General features: G+C 40.1%; 1 protein-coding gene across 2 annotated transcripts in view; it reads left to right on the top strand.

Annotated features, from left to right (window-relative positions):
- The window catches only part of CUNH10orf67 (chromosome unknown C10orf67 homolog), a 109,932-nt gene that overhangs the window by 80,490 nt on the left and 18,586 nt on the right, over window positions 1-10,856 (top strand). For both annotated transcript variants that reach the window (XM_031373297.1, XM_031373298.1), the window contains exons 11-14: window positions 1,640-1,702; window positions 2,008-2,087; window positions 2,162-2,227; window positions 4,798-4,885. In XM_031373297.1, the coding sequence (XP_031229157.1) occupies window positions 1,640-1,702; window positions 2,008-2,087; window positions 2,162-2,227; window positions 4,798-4,885 (297 nt within the window). The remainder of the gene's footprint in view (window positions 1-1,639; window positions 1,703-2,007; window positions 2,088-2,161; window positions 2,228-4,797; window positions 4,886-10,856) is intronic.

The following is a 10,856-nucleotide window of genomic DNA, read 5'->3' as shown; positions in this document are numbered from 1 at the left end:
TGTACCCCATTTTTTAATAGGGTTATTTGGTTCTCTGGTGTCTAACTTCTTGAGTTCTTTGTAGACACAAATCAAGTAGACTCCCAAGTTAGTAAACTGTTCACTATGTTTGCCTGCCTCACCACCATACCAGGTTTATGTGTGCTGGGGATAGAATTCAGAGCTTTATGCATACTGGATCAGCACTCTACCAAATGAGCTACATCCTCAGTCCTGAATTAGGTCTGCTGCTGAATCTCATCACACTTTGCTTACTACACCAGTTTTCATTGTGTTTACTCAATGTAGTTGTCATACTTCTCATCACTATTAATCAAGAAAACAACCTAAGGGAAGAAAAATGTGGTTTGTCCAGGCTTCAGCTATTTTTTGTCCACCATGTCAGAGAGGGTAGAATGGGAGCAAAGCCACTCACATCATGGCTGACGAGATGCAGAATGAGAATGCCTACACTAGCTGGCTTCCCCGTTTTCATCTTTTATCCCATGACTGCCCCTGCACTGTCTATGCCACACGCATGGAAGCTGGGTCTTAGAGTTGGAAATACTCTCTCAGATATACTTAGAGCTGTGCCTCACTAACCCCATATGCAGGACTGGGGAGATTGCTTATTGTGCAGTACTCTGATGTGCACACATAAGAACCTAAGTTTGGATCCTTAGCATCACTGGGCATGACAGTGTGCACCTGTTTATTGCATCACTGGGAGGTGGAGACAGGAGAATCCTTGGGGCTTGATGGCCAGCCAATCTGGCAAATCAGTGACTTGAAGGTTCAGTGAGAGACCTTTATATTTATAAAGTGCAAAGTGATAGAGAAAGAATTCCCCCTCTCTCCCTCCCTCCCAGTGCCCACCCCCATCAAACAAAGTAATAATCTCATAAGCACTTCTAAATCTGGTCAATATGAGAATCAAGATTACCCATGGCCTGGGTAAAGGGGCTTTCTTGCAAGCCTGACCTCCTGAGTTTGGAACTCACATGCCAGAAAAACAGAATCGACCCCAAAATTGTTTTCTGATCACCACATGTGCCCTGTGGCCCATGTTTCTCACACACACACACACACACACACACACACACACACACACACACACACACACAAATATGCTAAATAAAATAATAAAAATAATTTTTAAATAGATTGCCCATCAAAATCCAGAGCTAAATGCACTCTGATGCTGTGATTTCTCTGAACGCTCCTCCTGTACGACCTACACACATTACACCTTGATGTATGTGAGTTTGGGCAACCTGACATAGGTAAGTGACTGTGTATGTCATCCAGATGCTATCCAAGTTGAGCACTATCAGTGGTTGTTAGCTGCTCATCAAACACCAGTACTCCCACTTCGTGGTTTTGCCCTATTTTCTATTCAGCTCTTAATTTTGTTCATCTAAGGGGATCTCTTTCTCTTTAGAATGCTTCAGACCTTCCAAATATGGGTGTGCACTGAGAACACTGAATTTTATGGATTCAGTGAGACAGTGAGGACCTCTGGGCTACAGATGGCAAATTTTGAGTTTCTATTTCCAAAAAAAAATAAAAATGAAAAAGATAAGACAGAAAGAAAAACTATGTTGATGCATTAACAGTTAATCTGACGTTCTGTCTCCACCATGATTCCTTCTTTCCACAGGTTACATTTCTGCTACCTAATGTGGTGCCTGAAGAATTATTTCTGAAATATCAGTTGGCTAAGGTATGAAAATGACCTCTGGGAACTCATTTACTAACCTCATGGTCGTTTATAGATTCCAGCCAGTCCTAAGAAGTGGCAAAGCTTATCATTTACAGGAAATGGAAGTGTAGGGTTGGGAAGTCTTCTGACTTCCACAGACTTTCAAGAGAGAACTTCAATGTTTCTCTCACTTTTAGTGGTCATCAGGGCTTATTTACTATTTAGCAGAGAGAGCCTTTCTCCTTGAGGAGGGAGGGGTGATGGCATTCATGTCCTTAACCTTGTGCTGTGTTTTTGTGTTGTTTTTTTATTATTATTATTAAAAGGAAGAAGAAAAAAGAGCTTTGGAGAATGAAATAAATATTTTGAAAACTGCATTGGAGGAGGAGGGAAAGACATTGGAAAGGTACTGGGCTTAATGATACAGTGCTATCCATTTGCAGCGGAGGCACTAATTAACCACCTGAAAATGTATTCCAGGTTTAAAAAGGATGCTGATCAGGCCAACAAAAGTTGGGAGAAGAAATTTCTCATCCTCAGGAACAGGTACAGTGTGGAGATATTTATAAACTGGACTTGTAGAAATACAGCCACTCATCCTTTGAGACAATGAGGACTCCTCTGTCTTTATATATTAACTAGTGCTAAAGGGCCTCATGTACTTTTAAGATGAAATACAACATAATTGGTCTAGAATAGAGAAGTATTCAGAGTCATAAAAAAGAAAAAAGAATTTAAGAGTCATTCTCTAGTTGGTTATTTCCATCCTGAAATCCGATGCATACAGGAATCTTTCTCAGCAGCAGTTTGGACCTAATGATGAAAGTCTGAGTCAGTTTCACAAGTGCTTAGATACTGGATCCTTTACCCACAAGTCCTTAGTCCCTTGCCCACCTTTACTCACACATCACTTAATTTTTTCCCCGAATTGTTTACCTTTCTTTTTTTTCTCCTCCTCTTCCTTCTTCTCCTTCTCGTGCTCCCCTTCCTTCCCCTCCTCCTCCTCCTCCTCCTCCTCCTTTTCCTTCTCCTCCTCCTCCTTTTGACGGTGAGAGTGGAAATTCTGACCCAGACACTTATAACCCCAGCACTTGGAATGCTGGGGCAGGGAGATTGCTAGGACTATGAGGCTAGCCTTGCCTACATAGTAAGTTCATAGACAACCTAGACTAGGTAAACTGAACACTGTCTAAGAACCATGAACAAGGATGGAAGGAGAAGACAGGAGGGAGGGAAGGAGGAGCAAGTGAGGAGGGAGTGAGAGAGGTAAGTAACTAAAATTCTGAATAGTTATACTAATGCTTGTATTAAATATAAATGCTGTGGAGATTAAAGCTCATTTCCTGCCATATCCCATCATGTGAGCATTAAAAATGCATTTCCTGTTCACATTCCCACTTAATATTCCCCACATTTTCTTATTTATCACATATTAGAAGCTTCTTTGCAAGAGATGTGATAATGAAGGTCAGCGATGGGCTGATGTAGGTCAGTGTAGCAAGCGTAACTTCTGCATGACATTAACAACTGCATTCACTCCGTGGGGTGAAAACACTATTTACCCCGCATGTTCTAAGCACATTCTACCCATACTGTGTAAAAATCCTACACTAGATGCTAAGATCCTTAAGACTAGCTAGCAACCACGATCTCATGTGATACCAGAAACAACACCAGATACAGAGCTCAAGTCCCTCCTCAGGGGAAAATATCTCCTCTGTGTCCCTGTTCTGTTCCACATATCTGCTGGTGACTATTCTGTGCTGAGTGTAATAGGTATTTTATATTCTTTTCTGTATAATACAAGGTCTCACTCTATAGTCCAAGCAGGTCTTGAACTTAGGGCAGTTCTGTGAGAATCCAGGTGGTACAAGAAGAGAAATGACTCCCATAGGTGTCCTCTGACCTCCACAAGTGCTCTGTGGCATGTGCATATCTACACATACAAAGTACATGGAGAATGAAAACCAAGAAATTGTAGAACAGCTGAAATAAATGGGAATATGGAGTGAGCAATACACAGCTACCAGGTGTGTGATGGGTAAGCATAACACACCTATACACACACTGCACACTGCACACATTACAAAGAGGGAATGGGGGAAGGATAGGCATTTTAGTGGCAAGGAATATTCAGTCTTTTGACCATGGCCACTCTTTTGACCCCAAATATCTATGCCTCTAGTACATGCAAAATGCTATCCCAGGACATTTCAACTCTTTTTCCCTTAACCTTACCCATTACAGTGTCAGCTCAAGTCTAAATCCCTTTTAAGACTCGCGATCTCAAAGTCTCCATTCTCATGATCTAAATTCAGGATCAGTGAGGTTCTTTATGGGCTCCTAATTCTGTGGATGAGCCCATTTGCTCCCTCATGCAAAGAAGGGTGGGCATTGTGTGACATAGCTCTCAATCATCTTATAAACACTCATGTTCAAAAGGGAAGGGTATGGGAGGGGATAAAAGAGTCATTAGCTGTTTTGTTGTCTTTTGCTTTGTTTTTTTCTCAGATACTGGGGATGGGACCTAGAATCTTGCCCATGCTAGACATGTGTTCTACCACTGAGATAGTTCCCTGATTTTGCTGTGATATTTCTGTTCATTTACAATCACTAGAAAGAGCATGTTCAGCCACACTCTAGACCTTATGTCTCTAACAATGAATACACTCATTTTAGCACTGTCAACAATGGAAATGAGCTAAATATTTCCTAAGTAATAAATCGTGGTACTTACTATTTCATATGCTTAATTCTCCAGTCTCAAGTCAGTGAGAGCCTTCTGGAGATGAGAAATGTACTGTTTTGACCTAATCTTTGCTGATCCCTTGATTTCTAGTAGAATAACATATCCCACATTCTCCCTGCATAACTGTTGCCCCAGATCTAAAAACAGAGATTTCTCAAAAATATCCTCATTCATTTCAGTGAGAATCTAGAGTCTGGGCTTGGAGGGATAGTTAATTGCTATTACTTGTATACCATTCCAGAGCTAGGATATGTAGGTTTTTTAAGGAAGAAATAAATTTAAATTATGTGGTTCCAACCTACACAGTATGTGTTGTTCTTACCCTAGGATGGCAAAACTCTCTATTACATCACTTTTTCTCTTACAGCTTTCACATCCTAAAGAATGAGATGTTCACTAGACAAGCACTTTACCGGCAGTGTGCCATGACTAGTGATGCCTCCTTCAACTATACTGTAAGTACACAGACTACTTAGATGGCCTTTGAATATATGTGTTTATGTGCATGAAAGCTATATATCCTTTACTGAACTGCTATCACCTCATAGTCTCTGGAACTAACACTAACAGTCACCTAACTAGCTCCTGGGGGGATAGAGCAAAGTGCACGGCTCCAAAGAGCTCAGTTAGTGAGACAGATGTGGAAACATGCTGTTACAATGCAACTATGATAGACATCAGTGCAAATCCCAGAGAATGGACTGCTTAGAGCAGGTAGTGGTGTCTGCCCATTTGTTCACCCTTGACCACAGATATTGTGTTGGGGAGTATCAAAACTCATGGTTCAAGTCTCCAGTCACCTCCAAAAGGAAGAAGAGTGAGTGCTGAGTCATTCATTTTGGGTTAGAAACTGCACTTAGCAAATTTTCATCATTATGACAAAATAAAGGGGTTCACTTAGCTCACAGAGCTTCAAAGTCCAAATAATGCTGTGTAGGCTGGCAGCAGGGTTCCCCCTTGGCTGCCTCATTTCATGACATACAACAATGGCAGGAGAGTCTATCAGAACAAGTGTTCACATCCTGAGCCAGGGAACAGAGAGAACAAGAGAATCCAGGGTTGCACTATGCAACCGCCATCTAGTGAAAACTCAAGGGTCAGCCGAGAACTATGTTTTTATCATCACCCCAAAGTGACACAAGAACCTTAACAAGGCACCACCTCCTGATGGTTTCATCATGTATTTGTGCCATGTTGGGGATCAAGTCTCCAATATATGAACCTCGGTGACATATACATCCTACTTGGACCATAACATAGGAGGCCTGTAGATCAATCTAACACTGAAATAGGCTATTACTTACCTTGTCTAAAGGAAAGAGTACTGCTTACAATTAATAAATGGGGACATTTTAAATTTTTATTTAGTATAGAAATGGATCTGGTAAACAACTGACAAGTCAGTCAAGATGGCAGCAACCTGTAAGCTTCTTCTATGGTACTAAAGTCTTCTCTGGATCACTTGAGTGCTTTTTATAACAAAGCATAAGAATCAGGCCATAGTGTGTTGTTTTAAGTGGTCATAGTCATGTTATGTTCGTGTAGCTTGTATGGTCATGTTACAGTTGTGTACCTTGGTGTTCTTGTGGGACTCCTAACAGTGGGAGCAGGCGCTGTCCCTGACTCTCTTGCCTGCCTTGGGACTCCCTCCCCACCTCCTACTGGGTTGCCTTATCCATCCTTACTATGCCAGGAGGCACCTAGCCTTGTTCTAACGTGAATAGGCCATGTTCAGTTGATATCTCTGAGAGGTCTACCCTCTTCTGAAAGGAAACAGATGGAGAGAACAAGGGGACAGTGCTGGGAGGAGAAGGGTGGGGAACTGTGGTCATGATGTAATATATGAGAGAATAAGTTCTTTAAAAACTTAAGAGGCTTATAGTCTAAAATAATGTTCCTTCAAATTCTTTTCAATGTTTATCACTTTAAGATCATTTTCTAATTATAAGTTATTATAGGAGATCAAAGTGTTCTGAAGTAGCCTGTCAGGATAGTATTTGCAACCAAATCTATTCAGAAACCTGAGGAGTATAAGAGATTTCTCTTAAAATATTCCAAAACAAATCTCTATATATACCAACATATACAGTATCTTTCTGCCTTTTCTCTTTCTCACTGAAGGTTGCAAATCCACTCAGCATTATCCTCATCTTGAATGTTTATTCAGCTGGACAAACAAAACAAAAAGTTTCACAAGAAGGCTGTGTTGCTTAAGCAGACATTTTCAGTGTATTTGGGGGGGTGCTGTGCTTTATTTGAGACAGAGTCCCATGTAGTCCCAGCTGGCTTTGAACTCACTACAAAGCTGAGGTTGGCTCTGAACTCATGAACATCTTGCCTCCACCCATTGGGTGCCAGGATTTCAGTGAAGTCCACAGAGCTGGCAACACTCAAATTTTTCAGTGATTGGCAAAATTTTCTTATCATAAATTCAAATTCAAATTATCCTTATTTGCACATAACACAATTCTGTGCTTTAAATGCACCACATAATCTACCTGAAAACTTTTATGAATAATAAACAAAGTAAAATTGCAGGCTATGGAAATGAGTGTGTATAAAAGAGCATTAGCCTTAGTATATACCAACAACGTTCTTCTGGAGAAAGAAATCAGGAAAAAAATCTCATTCATAATAGCTTCAAAAAGTGTATACCTAAAGATAAACAATAAGACAAAGACAAACTAGTAAGACCAAGGACATAAAAGAGAGCTCACCAGTGAACCGATAAAGCTGTGGCCACCTAACTCTTTAAATTTTTTTTGATGATCCATTTTTATTTTTTATGTGCATTGGTGTTCTGCTTGTATGTATGTATGTGTGAGGGTCATGTCAGATCCCCTGGAAATGGACCTACAGATGGATGCTGGAAACCAAACCAGGGTCATCTCTCTAGACCAGTGACAGAAAAAGTTGGCAGAAACGCCCAATGGAGATAAACCAGTGTATTCAACAAATAGTGTTAGCAAAACTGGATAGCTACCCATAGGGGGAAAAATAGATTTGTGTCTTTTATTTTTTTTATAAAAATTAATTCCACATGGATCGAAGGTCTTAATTTTTTATTAGATATTTTCTTTATTTACATGTCATATGATTTCTCCTTTCCCAGTTTCCCCTCAAAACAAAACAAAACAAAAACAAAAAAAAAAAGAACAACAAGAACAAACCCCTGTTCCCTCCCCCTGCTCACCACACCACCCTCTCCAGCTTACTGGCCCTGGTACCCTACACTGGGGCACAGAACCTTCACAGGGCCAAGGGCCTCTTCTCCCATTGATGACCGACTTGGCCATCCTCTACTATACACATGCTGCCAGAGCTATCAGTCCCACCATGTATACTCCTTGGTTGGTGGTTTAGTCCCTGGGAGCTCTGAGGGTACTAGTAAGTTCACATTGTTTTTCATCCTAAGGGGATGCAAATCCTTCAGCTCCTTTGGTCCTTTCTCTAGCTCCTTCATTGGGGACCCTGTACTCAGTTCAATGGATGGCTGTGAGCCTCTACTTCTGTATTAGTCAGGTACTGTCAGAGCCTCTTAGGAGATAGCTATATCAGGCTGGAGTGCCCTTCCTTCAGTCTCTGCTCCATAGTTAGTCTCTGCAACTCCTTCCATGGGTATTTTGTTTCCCCCAAAGGTCTTAATTTTTAACATCTGAAATGTTGAGATGGTTAGAGGGAAACACTGAGAACATCCGGCAGGGCACTGGGGTAGACAAGCACTCTCTGAACAGGTTGTCAGGAACACAGGAACTAGCCCCAAGAGTGAACACATGGGACCCTGTGAAATGGATGTTTTTAATGAAAGAAACTACGAGCAGAGCACACAGTCGACAGAATAGAAGAGATATTTACTAGCTATGCTTCAGACTAGGGACTAACACCCAGAATTCACAAAGAACTGGTCTAATCTAGACATCTAAATGACATGGTACCAGTTCAAGCAGATTATACTGGCACTTTAGCCTCCTATTGATGAGAGTTCCATATGTTCTCTATTCTTCCTAGATTAATAGTATTATCTTTTGTTATACTTGTTTGTGTGTGGGGGGAGGTTCTGTCTGTCTGTCTGTCTGTCTGTCTGTTGAGACAGAGGCTCAGTATGTAGCTCTGGCTATCCTGGGACTCACTATGTAGACCAAGCTGGCCTCAGACTTATAGAGATCCTCCTGAGTACTAAGATTAAAGGTGTGCGCAACCATGCCTTACTGTGTGTGTGTGTTTTATTGTCATATTTGTAAACAGTATCTTTAAAACTGTGATACCTCATTTTTAGTTTTATTTTCCTGACAATGATACTGAGCATCTTTCAATATCTTCATTGGCCATTCCTAGATATCCTTTAGGAAGGATCAACATCTTTGGAAATTATATAAAACATAACAAATTTTGCCTTTTAAATCTTTTTAAGTGACCAGTTGTATTAATATTAATTGCATTCCCATTGCTGGGCATTTAGACTAAAATTGCTCCATCTTGCAGAACTGAAATGCTATAACTATAAAGCAGCCCCTCCATCAACCCCACCCATTTGCTGCTATCCACTGTGAACTGTCACTGAGCTATAGTACATTGTTATGTATTCTGGGAACAATTTTTGTCAGATATATATTTAAACTGTATGCTTTTTAAAATATTGTTTTATTGTTTATTGATTAATTGGGTGTGGGTGTTGGCTGTGCAGGTATGCACGTAAGTACCTGATTCACCTGTGGGAGAGGGACAGGAGATGTAGTTGGGTATCCTTTAATGTTTCTCTGCCTCTGAACCTGAAAGTCATGTTTTCTCAGGTAGAATGAAAGCCAGCAAGCCCTAGCAACCTCCAGTATCTGCCCCCAGGTAGCCACAAGTGCCTGGTTTCTTATGTGGGCACTGGGATCTGAACTATATATAGTCTTTATAATGGTACAGCAGGTGGATTTAACCAGTGAGCCATCTCCTTGACCCCTCATTGTATATTTTTGCTGCCATTTTCTAAGCACTGAAATTCAAAAATATTCTATTTTGCAAATGAGTAGTGTCTCCCTATGCAGTCAAGGCTGGCTCAAACTCCCCATCCTCCTCCCTTAGCTTCTCAAGTGCCGGGATTGCAGGCATGTACCAGTACATCAAGGTAAAATAACCTTTACTGTTGTGAAGACCATCTCAGCTACTCTCTCCGTGTTGGGATGTGCTCCCATTGCTGCTCCTAATCCAGAACGTAATCTTCCACATTCCATGAAACACCACATTTTGTGATTTTTTTCTGTGATGTTTCACAAGTTGTTCTGCCTTACAGTAATCAATTGTGAATCTATTGATCTATTTCTAAACACTCTCCTGTTCTGCTAATTTATTTGTGAGTCTTTTTGCAAGTCCCATACCTTCACAACAAAAAACTGTATGGTAATCCTTTTAATCAGCTCATGTAAGCCCTTGGACTTGTATTCCTCTTTTCCAATATCATCTTTACAATTTTATATGCTTAGGAATTGCATGTACTTTTAGAATCAATATATCTATTCCTTAAAAATATTGTTAAAATTTTTATTTTTTAATTGCATTTCTTAAGTCTCCTTAGCCAATGGTTTATCATATCTGCTGTAAATAATCAGTGATAAGGATCTCCTTTAACCTCTAATGCTGTACCACTAGTCTAGAAATACATTATTTCTATTACAGGTTTGGTTTCCATGCATCATATATGTATATGTTACAAGTTTTGTTTATATAAATCATGTATGTGTACATGATATTGTCTTCTTACCTCACACATCTGCTTCTCATTACTGCACATTTATCTTGGAGCCAGCTTAGTTTGTTAAATCACACATTTTAAGTAGAATCTGAATTGTGTCCCCAACCTCTAGGTTAAAGCAGCCTTTGATCACTCTTATATGTACTTATTAAGTTTGGCAAATGTCCTCAAAGTAAAAAAAGGTACATAACACTCGGTATGGTGTTCATCTTTTCTTAGTCTTATATCTGACAGCATTCGTGATTCTATTTTTTCATTTTTATTATTGTAATTTTATGTGTATAAGCATTTTGTCTAAATGTGGGTACATGTACTATGCCTGTCCTTAGTCGCCAAAAGGTTATTGAACTCCATGGAACTGGAGTTACAGATGGCTGTGAGCTGACATGCGGGTGCTGAGAATAGAACCATCATAAAATAACAAACACGCAGGCACTTTGTGGCCTCACCAGCCCCTTAATTATATTTTCCACTGGTTATGACAACTTTGAGGAATATAGGAAGTAAAGGTCTTATTTGGAGTTTAATTTTCCTCTCGTGTTTTATGTGGTTGTAATTTCTCCCACATCACATCCGCAAACCTCTTGGATTTCTTCAGTCTATTCATCTCCATTGTCTTCGGCTTTTGATTCCTCAGGCCATATATTCTTGTACATTCATTTTTTATTAGAAATTTTCTTTATTTACAT

The sequence above is a fragment of the Mastomys coucha genome, unplaced genomic scaffold, assembly GCF_008632895.1.
Source record: "Mastomys coucha isolate ucsf_1 unplaced genomic scaffold, UCSF_Mcou_1 pScaffold15, whole genome shotgun sequence".
Lineage (NCBI taxonomy): Eukaryota > Metazoa > Chordata > Mammalia > Rodentia > Muridae > Mastomys > Mastomys coucha.
Note: the sequence above shows the minus strand (reverse complement) of the source record. Positions and strands in the feature narration are given on the sequence as shown.